Genomic DNA, 26,859 nt, shown 5'->3' with positions numbered 1-26,859 from the left:
ATATGAATACGACAAAGCACGCTCCGGTTGAATGTGTACACATGGACATATACATGTATAGATCAGAAAACATGCGGAAGGTCAGCAGTGAATAAAGCCGTATTGAAACTAATTCTAATAACATTATATATAGATTACTAATGGTTGATAATCAGAGCCACGACAATCGTGTTGTTGTTTGAATTCACCTGTAGAGGTGCACGTGACTACATGCTCGCATCGACATTGACTCGAATGATGTATGTGTGCACATCTGTTTTCAGAGTGATGTATATTAGAACATATGCGGATAAAGCCGTGTTCAAATCAATTCTAATAACATTACATTTACATTGATATTGATATTATGAATATAATTATATACACTACTTATATGAGCGCAAATGCACGTACTGAGCAGCTTCTGGTTTACAGTTGTTCTAATATGTTTTTATTAAAGTACAATTGCCCGTGATCATATATTGTAAATTAGGCTTATACTTAGATTGTATATATACATGTATTATTATGCATATGTTAAATAAATATATCCTGATGTACTCATATACATATACATATATACTTTTCAAGAGATATGACCATGTAATTGTTATATAATTACCAAGTTAAGCGTTGATTTGTTAGTTATACAATGTTCAAAGCCTGTAGCATAGCGCAGATATTACTGAATTGCCGATATCTAGAAGTATACATATCTGTATTGATTATTTTGCATGAAATGTATATTTTCATAATTCATTTGGAATCAGAGTACATTGACAGTTAATTTATTTCAATCATTTTCTATTTATTCTTAATTATTTATCGACGTTTTTCGATCATGTCTACAAAGGGGAATTCCTTCATGTCTATAAGTTTGTATTTGGACCTTTCTTGGACTGGCATTTCCCGTCTGGACTTCAGGAGCTCAGCTCGAGATAGACGCTATGGTTTTCTCGCGAATGTCAACAATTGAACGTTTAAACCATGGCCAATCCGAGAGCAGTCCCGCTTGCAACATTTGCAGAAACATACAAATGCCAAAGCCAGGCATAGCTTTCTGATAATAAAAGAAAATGCGTACCGATGGCAGCAAACTGTGTACTTCTCTTTTTGTACTATTACTAGTCTGATTAAATTGAAGAAGTATATCAGAACAAATAACATACACCCTGGGACCCAAGGACACTACAGGTTCTACAACATCAGCTGTTTATTTTTACTTTTTATTTTTATCTTTGCTTACATCCTTACCAGGGAAATCTTGCAAGTTAGCTGTATGATAAGAACAATAATTTCAATTCACCAAGCATTAATTTTCCATTTCTGTATAGTTATATACCTGCTCCTCCTACCTATGTGGCAATGGTCCGGTAATATGATGTCAGAAGTGTCCAGTGCTTGTTCAATGCTCAATGGTTCCGTTGCCACTAGGGACCACTCTAATTCTCATTTTAAGAATGTGACATTCAAATCTGGAAAGACATAGATTTCCATAGCGGTTCCATCAATGAAGGAGAAGACGCTTACACTTCCGGAACATTTTTTCCTTTTCTATTTTAAACTGTTAAGTCTTTGAGTATACATCTCGCTTAACCTACAGTAGTTAACGAATAATATCAACACAATCTTTGTAAGAGTGAGTAGAAATCATCTTTTTGCACGTAACAACAATTTTGCATTTGGATCGGAGGATGCGACTTAACAAGTGCCCCTGCAAATTTGAAAAACTTTGTTAACATCTTTGGTGACATTCAAGAGAAAAAAATGGTATGCCGACTCCACTGCAACTCTAATGATCTTCAGCCTATCCTTTTCCCCCCGTCTTTTTCTTCCATTTACTTTCCTTTGGTCGGTGCCTTCTAGATACTCGCACAGAACCCTGCCTGTTTTAAGGATGAACAGATATTTAGTATTGTATACTAGTAGGTTCTGAGTTCAAGGTTTTGACTCATAATGCTCTGTTTGTTATTACTCCTATGTTCTTGGCCTAGTCATGTCTACGAAAATGTCTGTACACGAGTCCTCCAGACAGCAATTTTGTCATATTAGACACATGCTCTATGACCGGATGGAACGACGAATAATTTGCTGCGGCGCCGGGCGTGTGTAAAATAATTTGGCATTTAACTATTGCGTTCAGAATAACACGAATTGCTCTGATCCTCCAACTTATTAGCATAAAAATCATATTTACAGCGTAAAAGTGACACTGTTGATTTATTCTTTATCATAATGTTAATTAAACTGTGCAAGGGAACTCTCTTTATACTCAAATATTTAAAATGGAAACATAATTCACACGAAATCGTGTTTTTTTTATCAAACAGACACAGCCCGTAATCCTGATGACATAATTACCATTCTAAATTAGCATGGTCTGGCAGATCACAGGATTTTTTTTCTTCTTTTCATGTCAATATCATGCAATGGATATTAGCCAATGTTAACGGCTTTTCGACTGTCCTCCATTACGAAAACAGTATCGTAAATGTATACAGTCATCATCTAGGGTTGGGATGTTTGACATAGGCATAAGGATAGGTGGTTTAATTAGTTGGTTTATGCAGGTTTGGTTAAAACTGAAGATGATACCTGTATGTCTTGAATTTGTAATCAATTATTTATGTTTATTTGTACGTGTCGATGATAGAAAGTAAAACATTGTTTTCCCCTGAAATATCTTATTTTTTCGCAGTTTCGCACATCGCCATGAACCCACAGCTCTTTTGAACGTATTTAACTAAAAATACCGATTCGGTTATCGTATTACCGACAGTTTGGTTCCATTGTTCTATCCCGAAAAAACGGAACGAAATAGTGTATGTGTTATAGTGTAAGGAGCGACAACTCTGGGTAGGGGTTGACGATTTTGTCATCTGCTCCATCGATGGCTGCCTTGGGCCGTGAATTGACACCCGGTTTCAAAGAATCTATCACATTAAAATGCAGAATTATTACAGTTGGAACCAACAATTTTCCGAACACTTTACAAAGCTTCCGTGAGCGAGGTAGTGTGGAAAATCTGTCGTGAAGTGGGCGTCCCTTGTGGCCGACCCTTGTAGATAACCTTGTGACCGGTTTAACTGATTTGTATTGTACAGCTGACGGGAACGACTGTAGACAGTAAGACACAGTATGCTATATCATCATTCAATCACAATCATGAAGCCCTAACGGGAAAGCTGATTGATCAAAATAATCAATAAAAATATGAAAAATCGCAGAGATATGTGTCTTTGAATAAAATTCCTTTCTTGTGCTCGAGACGTAAAGTTGAAAATGAAACAAGAAACAACAAATGTTACTAACGAAACAGATAGTTTATTCTAAACGTTATTTCGAGGCAAAACAATATGCATAAAGTCAAACTCTTATATAAGCGATGAATGTCATGAACTAATTAAACGTGAAGTATTCCCTGATCAATGAAATAATCTATAAATATAAGCAGTTTGAAAGGTTCGAAAATTCAAAGTGATATATGTACGATCCTTGTACAAATCCTTATTACTATTAAGTTTATGATATTCTGCAAAAACGAAATGTATTGTTATTGTTTTAATTGTTAAAATAGACATAATATCATGCTCTTTTGCTTCAAAATAACATAATGGTGTTCCCATCATTATAGAAAATGTGTATTAATGAAGTATTTACCTTTAATTAAGGTACTAAAGCTAATAAATCCACGTATTCTGATCATTAATAAATAAAAATAAAAATAAAAAAAATATAGATTTAGTATTCTTTTTTACGAGTTTCAAACATATCAAAAAGTATTGAAATGCAAATGCATCGGTTAACAATTCAAAGTGAGTATTTGTTCCCGATGACTCCATAGCAGTTTGATATTAATTTCTAAAAAAAAAAAAAAAAAAAATCATGACATCAGCGATCATATAGTGGCTATTATTTGTATTATGTAAATGTGTTTTCATTATGCTATCATCCCCATAGCAGAAGGGAGACCCCTTAAAATTCAATTTGTACATATTCTGCATGATTTTTCAATTTTAATTAAACTAATTATGGTAATATATATCAGACTGTCAATATGATTACAACATTACTTTTCACTGTTTGAGTCAGTCAAGGAAAATATTTTGCATAATTATACAAATTTAATAGTTCTAATGTTCTTCGATTTAAAAAACAAAACATCTATTTCAGAAGTATTCATCAAATTTGCAAGTTATGAATTAAGGTATCTTGAGAAAAATATCAATTGATCAACAAAATCAATATCTCAATTAAATGACGGTATTGAAGGATATCTTATAGTGAAGATGCAAGAAAAAGGAATTAAACACATCACTAAATTACAATTGACGTCATTTCAGCCCTTGCTAATTCCGGTTCTATCTTGACGTAAAATGTCTACATGATACTAATGTACCAAACATAACTAAAAACTGCCAATGTGTATTCAATTTCTCAAACAGAAACGTCTTTCTGATTAATTCAACCACCATTCCACATAATTTAAAAAGCCATCCTAATTTGAACGCATGGAGAATCCACAAGTGCTTTGTTACTTTGACGTTAATCCCTGAAACTCTCCGGTAGTTATGCAATAAGAATTTATAAAGAGACTCCGTGTAAATCTATTTTTATGTTTATATTTTATCCTCATTTAATAGATTTTGAGTTTGAATTATGGCTTCATTATGTTGTCGATGCTTTTTTAAAAACCTTTATTCGAATTATTTCAATAGAATCTTCCGTCAAGTTATCGTTCTAAATTGTACCAAAACTCTATTATAAACTTTAGTGTTGCTTAATGAATGTGGGGAATCGTAATTGTTTTGCTAGAAAATCGTTTTATCCTACAATGAAATAGACAGTGGGAATGTTAGCAATAACAATGTCTTGTTGTTCTTTGCACCTAACATTTAAACGATCGAATTATTCATCCGACAGGGAATGCATTGTCTTTTGTAGAAAATTCATATTTTTGGGTTGCCCCCCCTTTCATAAGCATTCAAGAAGGACTGCTAAGTCGTTAAGTGTCTCATTGAACTCAAATGATTGGTACTGTATGACTGTTCCAACAATATTAGTATTTTGGAGATATAATATGGATGATGATATAATATGACAATTGTATCATGGTTCATAATTTTTTTTTATCTATATAAAAAATGAAGTCTCAAAACGTAAAAAATAAATCATATAGCCAAGTTATAATTTCAGCATTTTGAATCTGTGATAATAACACCGTTAGAAAGTAATTATCTCAGTATCTCTTTCGGGGAAGAATAATTACTTTTATGATATGTTCTATTACTCATGTATCGCGTAATAAGAACGTAAATATCATACTGCAGCTATATTATAAAATGAATGTTATTGACTCTCTTGTCCAATTTTACCATTCCTACATGTAACTCTATCTGGGTACAGTATTTGATAATCGAGTCGAAATTGTTGGTGTTTTTTTTTAGCAGTTAATTGATTTCTTTTAAAAATTTGACTTTTGATTGCAGTTCTTAGTCTGATTATTTATAAGGAAACTATTAAAGTTTTTTTTAATGCACACTAACGGATCAGACCTCAGTTCTTAACTTTGATAGGCGTTTCAAGCCTATGTACAGACACATTGTACCTCATTATGTCTTTCCTCATTGCGTCTTTTTCCTCACCAGACCCTTTACCACTGTCTGTGTTCACGGCTCTCACATGTCCGTTCACACCGTATAGATTCCCACGTTTTTGTAGCTCGCGTTCTTCTATCACCTTTAGTTGATTGAGATCTGCATTGAGGATTTGGCGTATCAGCGCCTGTTTTTCACCTGTATGTTCAAGCCACTCATCATAGGAGACAGCAGTCAACAAAAGTTGCTGTCGTTTCTCTTCTAATATCCGTTTTTGCGCCATGAAATCTTGCATAGTGCGCATTCGATGTGATTTGGGACCATGCTGTCTTCGCCTGCCTAACCACTCCTTATATGCCCGGATATTGAACGAAGGGTCCGGTTGGGCTGTACTTCCGACCTCCGTACTTCCAATGGTAATTATGCCGTGTAGTGGTCGATTTCCAGTCACGTGACGTTTCGACTCAGGTGGATGCTTTTTGTTTTCTACCCAGTTCTTAAAGCCTCTTTATTTACCCCATCATTCCCATCACTTTCATCGCTGGAAGAAGAATCTGGCTCTAATTTCCGCTCGATTACATTTTTCTTTTTCAACCATGCGCTGTGTGAGTCGCCATATTTATACGCGGTCTGTGGAGGAACAATGCTCTTCCTTGCTCCAGCGACCAGGTGGATCTTCCGCTTGATAGATTCAGGGTTAATGTTTGTGTTTGTTCTGGGGAAAAATGTCCAGCATCTGCAATTACACACAGGTATAAGTAATACAGTTAAGTATAAACAATCTGAAAATGTTTAATTAAGTAAAAATATATATACATAAGTTAATTTATTTATCCAAACTATCTTAATAAATTATCAAGTCAGGTTGATACCTTTTTTACGTTTCATTTTGTTTGAATTTCCTTCTTTTGAAATTATCTGTGAGATCTCTATCATTCGAAAACCTGTCATATATGCATGTAACTATTTTGTTTGAAATTGAAAAAAAATGTGGTACACGTTACTGTTTCTAAAGTAACATAATCAACTTTTATTGTCTATGTCTCTCCTCCTTGTATTTGTTCAGTGTATGTCGACAGCATCAGTGTTTAGAAAGGTTTCAATGAAACATGTAGGAGTTGGCTTGACAAAATTCAGTTATAGTTAAAGGGGGACAACTGCCATAGATATACGCAGCTCCAAACAGTTAGCGCATGTGGACATGCTGACATTTTAATTTGTCCACAAAATTTGAATAAAGATATGTAGGAGGAGGTATCCTTATCAAACCAAGTCCATAAAGTAGACGAACGAACGAACAACCTGTTTCGAGAATGAACAATATCAATGGGATGGAAATCTGCTCTCGTTGGTATTATGTTTGAACTCTGTGACAAGCCAACGAACTTACTCGTCATTAACAATATGAAATACGATAACAGGCCATATCCTATTATTATCTGATAATTGTTACTCATGAATGAAGTCTCACTATTGTCATATCAATTATGCTTAGACATTATCAAATTATAACCATGCCGAGATACATTTAAGTCCACTACCAGTCAGTTACCAGTAGATTTTACTAATGTTAGATTATGTTAATGCTAATATCTATGTAATCTACGGTGGTTTTCTTTCATTTTTTATCCAATAAAAAGTGTAATTGAATTTCTGTCTGTAAGCTCAGTTATATGCAATAGAAACTAAAACCAAACGTAATACTAAACCTTCCATTTAAATGTCAACTGCCAGTTTGTAATTTGTAAAGAAAATCGAATCTGTACTGACGTCCAGAAATCTTATTACAGAGGGGGGAATGAAACTTTAAAAAAACATATCCCTAACAGCTATTTACATCGATAGTAACCTAGGTAGATGCGTGCATGTATATCATAATTGCAATGTAAATGTTTGGATTACTGCCATATACATTGTACGGGTACACTGTAAATACCCATTAAAGTGTACCGGTTTATGTGTAAGAGCTGTTTGATATGTTTAAGTGCTGCCAGGCTCAACGCAATTGTTAAGTGAATGTATCTAAAACTAACATTAAAATGTACGTGACAATAACTCGGATCTATATGCTGTGTGAACATTTCAGTTTTGACATTTTTTGTTTCATGATACTATAAACTTACATAGTTTGGCGAACTCAAATTCAACGTATAATCACATTTTAACAGATTCACACATTGGTGAAGGTAGCGCTCGCACAGGTTACATAAAGTAAAACAATGTGCAACTTAACGGTATGATTTGATTTTCCCAATTCCCTTTCTAGATAGTAACATCCCTGATTCCCCCCTGTCAGTTGATTCCATATTCAAAGACTTGTTTCCATTATCACGATTTACGTGGCAGATATTCACTACTGACAGAAAATTAAGAACACAATGTTTTCAGAGAAGACGGTCGATGAAGACCATGGCGAAGATTTATGATCGACATCATGATATCATTTCAAAATGTGTAAATGTACGATATGAAATCAGACATTTTCGATGCTTGTCGATATGCCTATTGATTCCGTTGTGAAACCCTAGTTCTCATTTTGAGATCGAGACTTTACTCGGATTTTACCTATGTAAGGATATATTTGGGCCTCTATGAAACTATTTTTTGTTGTTGTTCATAATTTGTATTTGTTTGAACGACTTTGAGCTTGAATTTTACAATCAGAAAGTCATAATTTACTCTGATACTTTAAATGCGAAATGTGTAAAACATATTCACTATCAAAATATGGTTATGATGTTAAATGGATATAGTATGATAATTTTCAAATTATAAGAAGTTCGATGGATATATAAACTGAAATATTTTCGCAACAAGCGTAATACATAACTACGGCCAAGTTATAATCATTGTTGTCAAATCTACGATCACTTGATTCTTACCGTTCATTAGCCGAAAACCGCACGTATTTAGATTGTTTCTTGCCAGTACCATATTTAGATTTTCCAGAGTTTGTGTCATTTTCCTTGCCATAATGTTCACTGTTGATTGACAAAGATGATTTGTTTCTGTTGGTCAGAGAGGGCGTTAAGTATCCTTCAGATCGTAGACTTCCCGGAGTATGACTTCTAGAATTACCCATTTCATCGTCTGAACCAAATTTTAGCACTCGTTTTGATCGTAAAATCGTAAGTTGTTTTCCAAATAATACATTTCCACTATCCTCAGCTTTGGCTAACTGCCTCTTTTCCTGTCCTCTTGAAAAGTTCTTTGCTCGCTCGAAATACATCTCATGATGATTCGGAGCAAAGAAACCGCTAGAGCTGGAATGTTTGCATTCACTGAGGTGAGAATTTGTACCTGTAATGTTGATATGTGTATCCATTGACTTCGTCCTCGATGTATCTCCCACTCCGGGAAAACTGACATGGACAGTGGTTGGCCTCCGCCAGTTGTCTGACGGTAAGTTTGAAGGCCTACGAATTGGTTCACTTGGAATTCGCGGCGGTCTCGCGACCATCCGCTCGGAAGCCCGCGCATGCGCGGATTTGCCTCTGAGATTTAACTGCATCAGGCGAAGTTTCTTGCTACATAGGGTGGATCCGTGAGTTACGGATGTCCGACTCGGACTGAATCCCTGGACATCTTCCGAGTCAATGGCCGCTCCTTTGGTGGCCAGTAATTCCAAGATACATACACAGTCAGCACTGACCGCCGCATGGACAGACGTCCTTCCGAACCTAGTCTTCCAATTAACGTTTGCACCTAGAAGCACAAGAAGACATATATGTGATTATCATACCAAATTACCACTGTGTAAATACCGACTAGACGACCCTATTGGCAATCGTTGTTATTATATGTTCCCTATATGGCACTAGTTCATGTATTCAATGTACAAATGCAGTCACGTAGTTCATATCTAAACCTAACATCATACTAGGTGTGCTGATACATAGAATACAGCGTTTAGGCTGAACTTTGTTATCATAACTGTATGATAGGCATACATTGTTTTAAGTAAGTTATTTTCATTATACCTAAAAAAAATATATTTTTATCACAACATATCCCATCTTTCCCCGTTTAGTACTTTCAAATCAATAGAAGTAACAATTTTATAAAAAGATATACAAGACAAATTTATCTGTGAACAGTGTATATTGATTTCTCACTATTTCACGCTCTAAAGTTTATGTCGATTTCCCGAGCTTGGTGGCCAAACCAGTGTAGTGTTATAGTGACTCCAAATACAAACGTATTGTGATGGTTAGATATTATATGTGGCTTTATGTACCCCCGGTAAATACCGCGAGCTTTTATGGAACAGATGGAATCGATTTCAAACTTTAATTTTGGAAAAATGTTTACCAAATATCTGTTAAATAAGTGTCTTCAGTCAAAGGAAAAATACAGTGCATAGTTTAGTATAGCTATGTCACCATATCGCAAAATAAGAATATGAACTGAGTGGCATAAAACCAATATAAAAGAACCGTGATATTCCCAATAAAATAACTCGATCTAAACAGTGTGCATGTTTCAATCATGGTGTATGATTTCAAACCTAAAAAACATAATACCGACTTATAACGAAACCATACCAGAAATTCAAAATATATTAAAAAAGGGTAAAAAATAAATAAATGAAAAAAATGAAATAGATTTGTAAGGAAATTCATGAAAATGTACAAGAAGACCTTACAGAGTAAGATCAGACTCGTGAAATAATACAAGTACAATAAGACTAGAGTAAGATCAGACTCGTGAAATAATACAAGTACAATAAGACCAGAGTAAGATCAGACACTCGTGAAATAATACAAGTACAATAAGACCAGAGTAAGATCAGACTCGTGAAATAATACAAGTACAATAAGACCAGAGTAAGATCAGACTCGTGAAATAGTACAAGAAAAGTAAGACAAGAGGAAGATAAGACTCGTGAAATAATACAAGTTCAATAAGACCAGAGTAAGATCAGACTCGTGAAATAATACAAGTACAATAAGACCAGAGTAAGATCAGACTCGTGAAATAATACAAGTACAATAAGACCAGAGTAAGATCAGACTCGTGAAATAATACAAGTACAATAAGACTAGAGTAAGACCAGACTCGTGAAAAAATACAAGTACAATAAGACTAGAGTAAGACCAGACTCGTGAAATAATACAAGTACAATAAGACCAGAGTAAGATCAGACTCGTGAAATAATACAAGTACAATAAGACCAGAGTAAGATCAGACTCGTGAAATAATACAAGTACAATAAGACAAGAGGAAGATCAGACTTGTGAAATAATGAAATAATACAAGTACAATAAGACCAGAGTAAGATCAGACTCGTGAAATAGTACAAGAAAAGTAAGACAAGAGTAAGATCAGGCTCGTGAAATAATACAAGTACAATAAGACCAGAGTAAGATCAGACTCGTCAAATAGTACAAGTACAATAAGACTAGAGTAAGATCAGACTCGTCGAATAGTACAAGTACAATAAGACTAGAGTAAGATCAGATTCATTAAAACGTACATGGAGAATTAGACCAGAAAAAGATAAGACTCGTGAAATAGTACATTGAGGAAAGACCAGAAAAATATCAGATTCGTGAAATAGTACAAGGAAAATCTGACAAAATTTAATTGAATTAATTGTTACGTGGCGAGGAAAACAAATGTAGATAAATCGTCCTAAAATGAATATTCACTTCGAAATAAATTCAGCCTGCGAGTTTTCAGAGTTTGTGATAACGAAGTTTGACTGCATGCTTAAATACTATTTGTCCCTAGGATGGTAATAAGTATCTTAAGATAATTAATACTCAGTTAACATTACACAAGTATTTCGTACGTAGTTAAGGATTTTTCTGATTTATATCGTCAGCCACTTTATTTTACTTTATTCCGTGGTTAGTGAAAATATTCATAGTTCATTTAAAGACATTAACGTCGATGATCATCTACTGTTTAACTATATAAAACCTGCATGAGTCAAGGCTGGTATTCCTCTAACATACTGAATGAACCAGTTCCCTACCTCTAGATTTTATCACGACAAACAGACTCGATTTAGTACGTCATGAATTAATTAAAAAGAATGATAAACCTGGCGTAATGATTGTTTCTGTGATATTCGATATCGAAAATAAAACTAAGAAGAGATAGTTATCAGTAATGAAATGATTACAGACGGCAATATAATGCGATATATTATTCATTGATACAGATAAGTACATTATGTACAACAGATACTTTTGCCCTGTTACAGTTATATTTTTATACAATGTTAAACATGTGCTATAAACGATATACAACATTAATAATACTTTTGTGACTGTTTAATCTTACCATTACCAAAAATCAGCATAAAACTCTATATATTATGGGCGTACACTGTCATACACGTATGGCTAAGCCAATAATGGACAGGACACGACAAGGGAGGCACGAAATGTACAATATATTACAAGGTTAAAACAGAAAATAATATTTCAAAAAATATTTTACAGAAATAAAGAAAATCAATGTTCAGATGTCAACAGAAATGAAATGGGAACAATTATTTAACAAAATAAGCGGTATGCTTAACACTTTCTTAACAATTAGCCTAGTTATTAGTGTGTATTATAGATACAATCAGTGCTTGAACTTTTACAGTAAAAGCAGCAATCTTGAGACAACAATGTGAAATTAATTTTCTTCCAGATATGTAGGTCAAATACTCCTTAACTACTGAATTCCTGCTAGACTCTGAAATGTCACACTAAAAATTTATGTTAAGAAACAATGGTAAATTTTTTCTCAAAAAAGGTCAAAAACGCTCAAGCTTAAAACACGGGAAAACTATTCCATGCAAAACAGATCAACTAAAATTCATCATTCCTGAAGTTTATTAAAATAAAATGTGATATATTGAAAATAAGAATTGCCACATAACCAGCACATTCTATTTACCAGCGATGTCCATTAGAGTATTACGAGTATAAATGTTATATATGAAAAATGAATACCTACCTTATACCCGTGTCATTTTACCTCAGAACCAGGCCAATCTACCTCAAACGACTTTCTAACGAGAACTGATCATTATTTTACGAGTCATTGAGTTTCAACTACATATATACTATAAATAAGTGGTGTTTGTACAGTTTTCAGACAAACAATTGTTGAAGATTTCAATACAAATAATTGTGCAGGTCTCCAAAGCCTTGTGTATATATATATATATATAGCATACCAGGTGATCTATGCATTTATCGGTACATGTCAGCGTAGACAACGATTTGGTATCCTCTTCTCAATATTGCAATTTCAAGGTTTGAATTGAAAGTTAAAGGAGTCTTATTTCATCGCTATTCACAAATTGAATGGCAATATAATTCCCAATACACAAAGATTAAACTCCGATTCTAGTCTCCTTTGACAACACAAACCGAAGCCGTAAGGATATATACGAGGGAGCGGAGATCAATGCAGGTTATTGTGGTTTAACAAAACATGGAAATATATTGAATGATGTATATTGTACTCTGTACGACACTGGACTGTGTAAATTGTTTTGTCGGCCCTACATAGGCACCTTGGATCATCTTATTGATTCTGGTAATTCTATATAATTTGTTTCCAGAAGTCATTTGTAAAATAAAAAATTGTGATTAACTCGTCACAGATTTAAAATGATCTTATTAAGGTCATATTTAAAACCTGACTTCAGAGGTGATCAAATGTTTGTCTTATTACTCTTGCTGATAAGCTGTGTTTGTACAAACCCCTTCTAGTGACATGTTTGACTTCCAAATATGATTATTGTTTATTTGATTTACTTGAAGTTTGTGAAAAACAAGTGTTCACATACAAATACGGATCCATAATTTCAATTTCATTTAAAACTGTCAAACAGCATAATATTTCACTTGGATAGTATACGTTTAGTTGTGGTAATATCAAGGTCTCTGGAGGACAGACGTGTGATATTACACAATCCAAAATAAAATAATCTAAGGTCACTCTTATGTTTATCTTTTCTCTTCTCTTAAATTTCATTTTGATATGGGGCATTATATATACATAATTCAAACAAAACATTTCATACTGGTGTGGTACAACTTGTCACATTGGTAGTTCAGTATAGTACGATAGAGTTTTATGGTAGATATACTTTTAGCCGAGGTACGTGACAGTAGAGACCCCACGTTTGATCTGTATTCTTACATTTTAAATTGATAGCTTTAGTGAATGGAATGTATGTATTCCGAAGTACAAGACATGGAACAACATGACGTTATCAAAATGTTTGCTCTTACAATGGCTGGATACTATACAGAATTGGAAAAAAATAGTATAAACGATGCTGCACCGCCTGTGTTCATTGACTTCCTTATTTTTTTCTTAGCACGTTTCATAGATAGAGACTTGTATCCCTTGTTATATGTTTTCTTGTCTATTGATCACAACCATCACCGATTGCTCTCGGCTATGGTTTTGTCAATTCAATGATTTAAAGGTTGTTGTTGTTTTTAGTTCTTACCTAAACTGATTACATTCGACCTGTTTTAGCTCACCTGGACCGAAGGTCCGGTGAGCTTATGCCATGGTGCAGCGTCCGTCGTCCGTCGTCCGTCCGTCAACATTTGCTTCAAATCGCTACTAGTCAAAAAGTTCTTATTGGATTTTGACCAAATTTGGTCAGAAACATCCTTGGCAGAAGGGGATCAGATTTTGCATAAATGGTGGCTCTGACCCCCAAGGGGCCTGAGGGGCGGGGCCCAATAGGGGAAATTGAGGCAATTCCTTTAAATCGCTACTAGTCATAAAGTTATGAATGGATTTGAACCCAATTTGGTCAGAAACATCCTTTGGGGAAGGGGAACAGATTTTGCATAAATGGTTACTCTGACCCCCGAGGGGCCAAAGGGGCGGGGCCTAATGGGGAAATAGAGGTAATTCCTTTAAATCGCTACTTGTCATAAAGTTATGAATGGATTTGAACCCAATTTGGTCAGAAACATCCTTTGGGGAAGGGGAACAGATTTTGCATAAATGGTGACTCTGACCCCCAAGGGGCCAAAGGGGCGGGGCCTAATGGGGAAATAGAGGTGATTCCTTCAAATCGCTACTAGTCATAAAGTTATGAATGGATTTGAACCCAATTTGGTCAGAAACATCCTTTGGGGAAGGGGAGCAGATTTTGCATAAATGGTGACTCTGACCCCCAAGGGGCCAAAGGGGCGGGGCCCAATAGGGGAAATTGAGGCAATTCCTTTAAATCGCTACTTGTCATAAAGTTATGAATGGATTTGAACCAAATTTGGTCAGAAACATCCTTTGGGGATGGGGAATAGATTTTGCATAAATGGTGACTCTGACCCCCAAGGGGCCAAAGGGGCGGGGCCTAATGGGGAAATAGAGGTAATTCCTTCAAATTGCTACTTGTCATAAAGTTATGAATGGATTTGAACCCAATTTAGTCAGAAGCATTCTTTGGGGAAGGGGAACAGATTTTGCATAAATGGTGACTTTGACCCCCAAGGGGCCAAAGGGGCGGGGCCCCATATGGGAAATAGAGGTAATTCCTTTAAATCGCTACTTGTCATAAAGTTATGAATGGATTTGAACACAATTTGGTCAGAAACATCCTTTGGGGAAGGGGAACAGATTTTGCATAAATGGTTACTCTGACCCCCGAGGGGCCAAAGGGGCGGGGCCTAATGGGGAAATAGAGGTAATTCCTTTAAATCGCTACTTGTCATAAAGTTATGAATGGATTTGAACCCAATTTGGTCAGAAACATCCTTTGGGGAAGGGGAACAGATTTTGCATAAATGGTGACTCTGACCCCCAAGGGGCCAAAGGGGCGGGGCCTAATGGGGAAATAGAGGTGATTCCTTCAAATCGCTACTAGTCATAAAGTTATGAATGGATTTGAACCCAATTTGGTCAGAAACATCCTTTGGGGAAGGGGAACAGATTTTGCATAAATGGTTACTCTGACCCCCAAGGGGCCAAAGGGGCGGGGCCCGTTAGGGGAAATAGAGGTAATTCCTTCAAATCGCTACTAGTCATAAAGTTATGAATGGATTTGAACCCAATTTGGTCAGAAACATCCTTTAGGAAAGGGGAACAGATTTTGCATAAATGGTGACTCTGACCCCCAAGGGGCCTGAGGGGCGGGCCCAATAGGGGAAATTGAGGCAATTCCTTTAAATCGCTACTAGTCATAAAGTTATGAATGGATTTGAACCCAATTTGGTCAGAAACATCCTTTGGGGATGGGGAATAGATTTTGCATAAATGGTGACTCTGACCCCCAAGGGGCCAAAGGGGCGGGGCCTAATGGGGAAATAGAGGTAATTCCTTCAAATTGCTACTTGTCATAAAGTTATGAATGGATTTGAACCCAATTTAGTCAGAAGCATTCTTTGGGGAAGGGGAACAGATTTTGCATAAATGGTGACTTTGGCCCCCAAGGGGCCTGAGGGGCGGGCCCCATATGGGAAATAGAGGTAATTCCTTTAAATCGCTACTTGTCATAAAGTTATGAATGGATTTGAACCCATTTTGGTCAGAAACATCCTTTGGGGAAGGGGAACAGATTTTGCATAAATGGTGACTCTGACCTCCAAGGGGCCAAAGGGGCGGGGCCTAATGGGGAAATAGAGGTGATTCCTTTAAATCGCTACTAGTCATAAAGTTATGAATGGTTTTTAACGCAATTTAGTAAGAAACATCCTTTGACCCCCAAGGGGCCAAAGGGGCAGGGCCTAATGGGGAAATAGAGGTAATTCATTCAAATCGCTACTAGTCATAAAGTTATGAATGGATTTATACCCAAATTGGTCAGAAACATTCTTATGTGAAGGGGAACAGATTTTGCATAAATAGTGACTCTGACCCCCGAGGGGCCAAAGAGGCGGGGCCCCATATGGGAAATAGAGGTAATTCCTTTAAATCGCTACTAGTCATAAAGTTATGAATGGATTTGAACCCAATTTAATAAGAAACATCTTTTGGGGAAGGGGAGCAGATTTTGCATAAATGGTGACTCTGACCCCCAAGGGGCCAAAGGGGCGGGGCCTAATGGGGAAATAGAGGTAATTCCTTAAAATAGCTTCTAATCATAAAGTTATGAATGGATTTGAACCCAATTTGGTAAGAAACATTCTTGGGGGAAGGGGAACAGATTTTGCATAAATGATGACTCTGACCCCCGAGGGGCAAAAGGGGCGGGGCCCCATATAGGAAATAGAGGTAATTCCTTTAAATCACTACTAGTCATAAAGTTATAAATGCATGTTGTAAACTCAGAGAGTCTGGACTTCATTATTTCTTTAAAGCAGTTGGGATCCCCACGCTATAACCATAAATAGCATTGTTTGAGGTTAACAAACAAAAGGAATTGAACATGAACATTATTTTGACATTTGGTCAAATCCAACCAGGTGAGCGATACAGGCCCCATGGGCCTCTTGTTATATTTATCTGATCTTAATCCACCTCTGTCAGTAACGTTCAGATTGTTGAAGTTCGCCAGAATATGCTATAGGTTAAAATAAAAGTACTTCATGTTGACTGTCTTTATTTCCACAACACAATGCCATGACATCATGTATCTACTATCTTACATCTGACGTCACATTATATATTCAATGCGTTGATACAAACTCTTGATATATACATATATTGATTGTACGGTAAAGGCAGAAAGAATCAAAAATTAAAATGTATATAAAACATTAACATTTTTCAAAAGAAAGCAATTTTTGGTGCTTTGAAGGTAAAAGTGTATTTTGTATTTTTGTCAGCTTATTGGTTTCCAGTTTTGTTCTTGATGGTTTTATGTAAAAATATGCCAGTGTTTTATTTATAGAACGTCTATTTTACACTTACAAGTGGTCAAATATATCAGAAATTTTTAACTAAGCGTAATATTCTGCGATGATATCAACAGCTAAACACGCGATCACAATGCCCTTAGTGCGCATGCTTACTGTCGTGTTAAAAGCTTTAAATGAATTTCTGAATACAGTCTGATTTTGTCGAGTCATTTCATAGTGAACCACGAATACAAGAGTAAAGTAAACAAAACTTGTGCTAGGTACATAAACATTGAACCGAGGTAAAATTGTATATATATATATATAACCTGTTAGAATTGTATATATATAACGTGTTAGAATTGTATTGTCGGTATGAATAAAAACGTAAGTGGTTTATACATTCAATATTTATACGAATAGACCTAAACCGGTGCTAAGGATCAGGAATACACCTATATTTGTTTAACAGAAGAAACAAAAATTGACATATTATGTCACTGGGAAAATAGGAAGAGGATTGTTATGTGGAGAGAGACGATTAGAAGAAGTATACTCGATGTTACCATTGTATGGTATTTTTGGTTCATTGCATATTCTATAGACATACAACTATTATAACAAGGACATAATTTGTAACCAGATGGCTCATAACGGGAATCTGTATATATGTTGTCATTATGTTGCCTCCCGAACTATTGGGGTATAAGATGAATACAAAATTTGACCCAATAAACAATATTCACGTGATCACATATCTACACATATATATCAAACCATCGCAACGAAAGAGAGATAACCCATTCTAATCTTTATCATCACACCATTTAACTTGACATCAACAGAAGCTAACATGAACATTGAAATACATTCCTTGTCTATATGAAAAATATTATCAGCTTGGTTAAGGTTAAGTTATAGAACGAAAAAAATCAATTTCAGTAAACACAAGTTTCATATCAATTAAAACGTTCACGTTCTCCATCGTACATTGTATGACATGTAATTTTATGAATTTGTGATTTTAAAACTAAACCTTATTTTTGCTATTTTAATGGTTTCCATCAACGCTTAACCCGAATTTTAAAAGAATACTTAATCAGCTTTCCTCTTAATAAAAAATCTTTTTTTTTTTTAAATCCAAAACAATTTTGAACGCGTCAATAAGGGTTGTTGTTAAAGTGTTGAAACTATAATAAAAAAGAATAAAACCAAATACAAAACTTCAACACGCATTGAGTAGGTGATTATTGATTATATTGCTGTGTATATAAAGGCTCGTCGGGGGCTTTCACTGGATATAATTCAATCCCATATGCATATAATACATGTACTAACTAGATTACTATTGGCTTTTCTTGTCCCTGATAACTCACCTGTGGGTTAATCCGCACTGCTCATTTCAAAATAAATGTGGCCTGCCTAATAATAGCATATATCTTTATACTATTTTATATCAATGCGAATCAGAATATACAATGTATGCATTTTCATCTAAAACTGTTCTAGAGAGGTACTATATATATCGATACATTGTATGTAGTTTGAGTTCATGCGAGTATATATTCAAAGATCTTCCATACAATTACTTTATAGGAATAACCTACCCAATTTTAAACTCCATACAAATATAATAAATATATACTAATGCTAACAAAAATTAATGTATGTAATGCTGTCTAATCTTAATGGACATGGGAAAAGAAATTTGAATTTCTAGCTAATATTTCGTATAACGTTTCATTTAATTGATTTTAGATTATAATCTCATGAGAGGTCACAAGTAAATAACTCCAAATGTTTTTACCGGGTGTAACTGTATACGCCAACCGCTCCAATTATGATAATCGTCATTTTATTAAGAAAATCAGCTGTAGTCGATTCAATTTGTTATTGAATTAAACTTCTAATAGGTATGTAACACTTTTTCATTCAAAAGGTATCACAACGAATTTATATAAAACTTAGACTCTTACTAAGCGAGACAGAGTTAGCCCCCTTACATTTCTTTCGGTGGCGCGATGTACAAGATGACGTGGTACCGCCGTATTACGGATTAATGTGATATTTCTATGTTCCCAATGTATTCAGTGATAATGGTATTATATATAAAGTTTTAGCATGAACTTAGTGTGTAATGCTTACTTGTGTTTGCATTTCTGTTTTAAAATAAACTTGAGATAGTTTTTGGTGGCTTGCTTAACTATTTCAATTAGACATTCATTCTCTCTCAATATTCTGCCACTTATACTTACCCACGGATATGAGCATGTTACACATCCTTATTTGCCCTCTATAACTGGCCATGTAGAGGGCGCAACTAGCTCTGTCCACGTGATCAACGGAAGGCACGCCTCCCTGACATAAGTCACTATATACGAATTCCACATGGTCTTGTAAGATAGCCTGACACATTGAGTCCCATTCAGCTTCCAAAACCATCCTTAAAACATAGCCATCGTCAACAGTCTTTTTAATCAGAAGACGCTTTTTGTCTTCTAACATTTCTCCATCCGGGTATTCGAGTCTATAAATGTGCGCCGGAAATCCAGCCATCAACTCTAAGTTGCATTTCAGATCCGTCACTGTAATTCCGGATACTAACCGCCTTAGAGTACAAACATTCTGTGATGGAAGAATGACGAATAGCGTAAATGTGTTCTCTGTTAGGGTAGGCATCTTGACGACGGGACGACAGAACACGAGACTAGGTGAAGTTTGATAGAGATCCGTAGCACTACAACATGATCGGGTCAATTTCCAATAGGTACGGACTGAAAAGATAAACGATATCGTTAAGTCAAAATTACATGGTATGTCTTGTGTACAGTCCAGTTCTAGAGTGGCTATCTACAAGTTATCCCTCACGTCCCTTACAACGTTGTAGTTCGTGGATTAAAGCTGGTCTTATCCAACCCTTCATACACACAGGGGTAAGATTTCAAATACCATTGAATAAACATCAGACAGTTAAGGTGAGAAGGACTAGACGTATATGTAAGGTCACAGTCGAAAGCATGTTTATATTACTCATACATCAAATACTGTATTACATATTGTATAAATCAATAAAGCAGATCTTACAAGAGCTTCCAGCCTTACAGCCCAACTTTTACCTGTATACACATACTAAGTTTATAGGTAAACACATAATAGCGGGAATAATGTATATGTGTATTGTAATATTTATTGTAATGATATATTAAATAACGATACATTTCGTCATTATCGAATATAAGAAACGAAATGACATTCGCTTACTATACAAACGTGACAATAATTGCCGTTAAGTAAATATTGAAAATACCAGTCTTCTTTGTGTGGTTTGGCAGGGAATCGGGGCTGTTCAAGGCTGTAGAAAATGATCGGTAAATACGGCTATTAATGGTAACATTGTGTATTCATTGGAAACAACTCGACATTCACCAGGGAACAGCACGTATTGAGTGAAGGTGACACGCCATTACACATCTACATATACGTTAATGATAATTGTCTTTAATAACAACCTGATGATCAGATACATGTTATCAAACCGTCGTTCGGGTAATCTAAATACTTAATAGTATCTTATCCACGTAATACCGACGTGTGGTCGTTTGTTTATTGTTGTAATCAATCAGGGGTACGGGGTGTGCTAGTTGGACAATACATTGTTACCAGTTAAACATATATAAGAAGTCATCGTTACTTCTTTGATAAATGTAACATCAATATAATAGAATTGATTGCCTCACACGGCTTTATAGACATTTATCATTTTAATATCTTACGCCAAGGACGTTTTGCAAACTTCTGAACAGCTTAACGTCAATTTATCAATTTCTTGATTATTTCATGGCGTTAACTGTTAAAATGAAATATCATGTAAGCAATGTAAAAAAATTAAATCGAAGTTCCAATATAACCATAGAAACTTATAGTTCAGTATTAAAATACAGATATCATAGGTTTTAATATCAAGTTTAAAAAACACCTGCGCGGCTTGTGAAGTTGACAGCACTTCAACAAACTTGAACAAGTTGTTACTATGTAGTAAGCGTAACGATATAACACTATACGTTTGGTTATCGTACAATACATAATTGATCAACAATATAGTTATCTCCCTTAAAAGTGACGACATGTTACATATGTATATAAGAACTGTATCTGTTGAATATGATAAAACAAACAAAAATCAGTTCAATATAAAGTTTAATGCAATGTTGCTTTGTGATTCCGTTGTCACCATCCTAACTCCCATTTGAGATTGTGACCTAACCTGGATTTGACCTGATCTGTATGGCGGGTGTCGTCGATGAAGCAGAAGACTCTTACTCTTCCGGAACACCTGGTCTTATTGTCCTTTACCTTTTTCACGAGTCTCCATGCAAAATTTTATTTTTGTTCCTATTTTCCCGTAGTTTAATCGATTGGAAGTATGATTTCGTTATTATGTCGAGAGTCTTTGTTATTTTTCCAAAGACAGGGAAATGAAACGTGAATATGTTTATCTTCTGGATAATAAAACTTCTGATAATTAATTTCACCTAAATGCGTTTATTGCCATTATTACTACCGATAGCAAAACCTAACGATTTACAATGTAAAGTCGTCACGTAAATGTAACTGTTCTAGTACAATCTCAATAGGAAATCATTGGAGTAAAAACATAGATTAAGCTGACATCTTAAGAATGTACTTTATCAATTACTAGTGTATGTATATCGTGTTATTACAGTTAACAGATATATTAAACATTGATAGTTTCATTTCTTTCTCTATGTTTATGTATAGCAGGTACTCTCTACTCTGTGGTGTTTTTGTGTGCCACACGATTACAGTATTACATTAACGACTTGACATTAAATGTCTTCCATTACTTCAAAAACAAATCAGTCTGTAACATTACAATCTTAAGTATCAAAGCAAGGTAATGTTTTTTTCCGGTTTTAAAAGCCAGTCTGTAAATTTAAAATTCTTTCAACATTATTTCCCTAACAGCAATGTGTTATTCGCTCTATTGAATATACACAAAACAAGACTAAATTAACGTAGAGTTGTTTATTTTCGAATTTTGTTTATCTACCCGTGATATCAATTTCCCCGACTTGTTTACCGTTGTAGAACGATTTACACAAGGTGGCGACAGAAAATTGCCTGACATCTCAACATGTTTGTATACACTTACTACCTCCCTCAAAGTGAACAAGACTTTCTTCCCGAAAGATGCTATTTTTTTCTTTTTAAAACAACCTATTCCCCTGATATCTCCCTTGGCACAGTCTCAGTTTTATCCTTTAGTTGAGCGTTCAACTCTGTGTGAGAAAGGTTATTGGCTATGTCTCCTTGGTAAGATCATTCAAAGCCTATAAAATTGGTACTGCCTGCTCTCTGAGAGTTCTATTTTAAACTTAGCTGTAAAGACTGGTTCACCAGCAGGGTGGGGTGTCTCGCTATCATGCCAAAGAGTAACACTTCCCTGTAATGGTGCTATAAAGTGGCCGTCGATAGCCTCACCATTTGTGAACTTTGTTTTAAAATGAAATTGTTTTATAACGTAAAACAATGCAAAATCAGATATAAACTGTTGAATGCACAGTAAAGTAAATACTGGCCACATTTACACCGTGACAACTGGTACAAGGTTTCCAATAGAAAATAAATATAAAACTTCAGAGAAGTGTCTGACTTTATCACTTGAGTAGAGGGTATTTGATACCTCCGTATTATACTCAGGCAGTATATACTGCACCTATATATCTAGTACTCACACATGTACGAAATACATTAACCATATTACATATTTTGACTGACAATACACTAAGTGAATACATGTACAAAGCAAAAATCACACAATCTAATGCAAAATATTCCTCCGTTGACATGATCTTGGAATTCGTATGTCCTGTACATCTTAGAAACGGTCAATTATACAAATACACACGACACATAAACACTGGCTAGTTGACAGTGTTTGATGGTATTATTGATAGCACGATACCTGAGCCACATACCGTTGTGTGTTGGTATAATAAGGACCACACTGGGCTATTTGGTACTACAATGTAGGGGAGTAACCGGGCTGTCGATGGGTAAGTACACAAAGCTGGAAGTAATGAAAGCACTTCGTTCCTCCTTTCGAAAATTAAACCCACCACTTTATCTACTGACAACCCAATAAAACAGCATTAAAACGATAAAGGTTTGGATTGATTAAATAAGGTTTGAATTCGATTTGTGTACAACTAATTTAATCTGGGTTAAACTTCGTCATATTATGATATATTCGACATGCTTTACTTTAGCAAGTTCGTGCATAATATAGCAAGCAATGGTTAGACCATAGGTGTTTAGCAAGCACATTAGTCAAAGGTCGATTATGATATACATGTAATATATAGAAATGTTTAAGGAATTCGACAGTGTGAAAAACTGCATTATTTCATTTAAAGTGTCGTCAAAATTGTAGATTTTTCATCAGCAATATTTTTATCAAGAGTAGAGACCACAATCTTTAAAATAACAAAAAATGTCACACCAAAATAGTATAGTTATTTCACAAGCATTCACGTAAATTCAAAAACTGACGACTTTGCGTTATTCGGACACGATCGAGAACATTGTGATAAACACAGAAAATCAGATAGTCAGTTGTCATAAGCAATGATTTGGTCAAACATTTGTTTAAATTTTTTTTACTTGTTTAATGCATTGCTTCTGTTTTCTCTCGCGCTCCCCTGTGATGTTTTATTTTGCCGATAAGTTCCTGACCTTTTCTCTATACATTATGTCATAATCGATCGTTGATAATTGAGCGTGCTAAGCACCTATGGTCAGACATACAAGTCCGAGTCCAGCAATTATATTAATTAACACACCTAAGGTGCATGTATTTGCATATAGTTATAGCCGAAAATCGCCCGTTAGGATTTAAAAGTTCGGAATTACAGGATTATAGTTTTGAGCATTATGCAGTTTGATAGTTGTATTTTCATATTGCATTGTGAAAATAAATATATGAATGGGTAGTTTTTCATTTAATTCCAATTCGAGGAATTATCACATTATAAAGTAACATAACAGTTAACAACTAGTTTATAAGATATTATCTCCTGTTAATCATACCGGATTAATGAAAAGTGCATTAAACGAAAAACAGAAAAATCTGCTGGTAATAAACAGCTTCGATGTATGTTTTGTCATGGAACTGACATAAGGATGGAGGAAATTGCGATCAAAATATTTAACAAAGATGGGAAAAGGTCAAAATTTGAAAAACATATTGGAACTAGTGGACTGTGGCGATATTTTTAATGATATCATTTTCAATTTGAAGTCTAAATAATGAATAATATTCAAAGTTGAAAGGAGGTATAACCAGTATAATTCATTCCCACGCGTATATTTACTTGATATCTTAAATTTCAGGTCCACATCATGATATTATCCGACAAAAATATCTTGATGCATTCGTGTACATATCTTTCTTCTCCTATTTTAATTTTTTTTTTCTGAATATAAAATCAATTTCAAATTGTCGTACTGACATTGACAGACAGGTGCTCGATTAGAAATATACATACACCCCCCAAATAATAAATTGTTACGAGTGACAATTACAATAGAAAAAATATGAGGCCAATGTTGCCAAACGTGTTGGGTTGTAATCGGAAAACGAAGTAATGGAATATTTGAAGGTAATATAAGATACGTGTAAACTGTATACCGACCGTGTATGATTAAATTACATACAGGTACACATGTTTCTTACATACCACTCGATACAGGTTCTTAGTGTCTACCTTTATCAACGGTTATTATACTACTAACCCCAATACCATGGGATCAGTATCAATTATTGAACAGGTACTTGTAGGATTAAGTCGATCGAAAATGTTTATTTATTACACGATGCTATACTAATTATTATGCTCTATCTGGTGGTAAAGGATATATTTCATTTTTCTCTGACCAGAGAGAAAGTGCTAGGTTTTCTTTGAGCTTCCCTGTATTCACCATGCAAATTGTGGTGTAATATATTTCAAACATCACGTTAATGCAAAGTTCTGTCTATGTCTCTCGCTTTGTAATACAACAGGTTCAATATTTAATGCAGAACATTATATTTACCACACTTAGTTAAAGCTTACTTACCTTGTATGATGTAGTCATGCCGAGCACCTGGGAATGTGGCTCAGACTTTCACCTGTAATCAAACTCGTAAAACGTATACTATTTATAATGTCATTAATTAGTTCCACAATTTAATCTACTTGTCGAGTCTTTCACCCCACGTGACCGCTGAACACAACTAGGCCCGGTTAAATAAGTCCGTTTTCTCCTTTGAACTCTTCATGATCAACATATACATGCCAATACACCTACTAACAAAGTGACAGTGTACGTACAATCCACTTAAGACATTTAACTATCCACGTCTTTATACATACGGGTCTACCTGGGTCTACCTTCCATACCACCATACATTAACACGTTCAAAAGTCACAGGTGAGATAAGTTTAGTCCCTAGAAGTGTCCTTCAATACCGTGTTTATTTAAAATATAATGGGAATTATCTAGAGTGAAAATATAATATCGGTCGGGGTCTGACATAGAGTGAACGGATATCTGTGTATTGGCTAGATTTATGGTTGAACGTGTCAGTATTTTAGAAATAGCAGGACACATGTCAGTTAGCTTATACAATAAGGTAGATGGCAATTTTAACGATGGGAAAATGGTATTTTGTTTACTTTAAAGAGATACATACCAGTGTCTTTTTGACTTAACACAATGTGAATGTAAACATAGTTGATATAGGGGTTACAATTACAAATATCAGTTAAATGATTTTTTTGGGCAAAATGACCAATCTTAATTTGATTTGGTTTCATTTAAATCATACAACTGTATATTTTTTCTTATGTCATAGCGCAATACATTTGATGACAGCAGGTTCATTTTCAATAGTTATTTAGAGGATTCCTCTGGTTAGCTCTATTAAACCTTTTTCATTGTTCTCATATTGAAAGCGATATTATGAAGATAGATTAATTTATTTCATTCTTTTATTATTTTCAGATTCATTCTTGACCTTCTTAAACCTTAATATAATATACTATTATAATTCTAACTCGCTTAAATTATGATAAATTGCTTGTAAATATAAATGAGGCAAACTTTTCAAGTAATATTTTGCTAATGATTTAGACATTACTAGGTTTTTGTCTAGATGTCGATCGCAGATTAGCTCCTAATCGTTTAAGCTTTTGAAACGTTTTGCTATTTCAGTTTCATTTTCTAATTTTCACATTCTAATTTTCACGAAATGAAAGAAACATCTGTGTTTTATATTTGTTTTGTAATATACATATGTATATCTGCTATAACGTATATTGTAATATACCCACCATTACCCGCTAGCTATGATACTAATAAGAGGTGATTAAAGTTTGGATGTTATCTTTCTTAGTCTTTGTAAACAGCCCTTCTTGTTAATTGCTCACTTGACACAGTCTCAAAGTTGATCTTCACATCAGCGC

At 34.9% G+C, this 26,859-nt stretch overlaps 1 protein-coding gene across 1 annotated transcript; it reads right to left on the bottom strand.

Annotated features, from left to right (window-relative positions):
- Nucleotides 1–3,281: 3,281 nt before the first annotated feature.
- Nucleotides 3,282–25,811, bottom strand: LOC117338024. Its single transcript, XM_033899184.1, is given in 5 exon segments — nucleotides 3,282–6,078; nucleotides 6,081–6,312; nucleotides 8,459–9,281; nucleotides 19,588–20,106; nucleotides 25,472–25,811. Coding segments are annotated over 4 exon segments (2,022 nt in total). The 5' UTR covers nucleotides 20,012–20,106; nucleotides 25,472–25,811; the 3' UTR covers nucleotides 3,282–5,535.
- Between the last annotated feature and the right edge of the window lie 1,048 nt (nucleotides 25,812–26,859).

Source organism: Pecten maximus, chromosome 11, assembly GCF_902652985.1.
Source record: "Pecten maximus chromosome 11, xPecMax1.1, whole genome shotgun sequence".
Classification (NCBI taxonomy): domain Eukaryota; kingdom Metazoa; phylum Mollusca; class Bivalvia; order Pectinida; family Pectinidae; genus Pecten; species Pecten maximus.
This window is presented reverse-complemented; position numbering and strand designations above follow the sequence as displayed.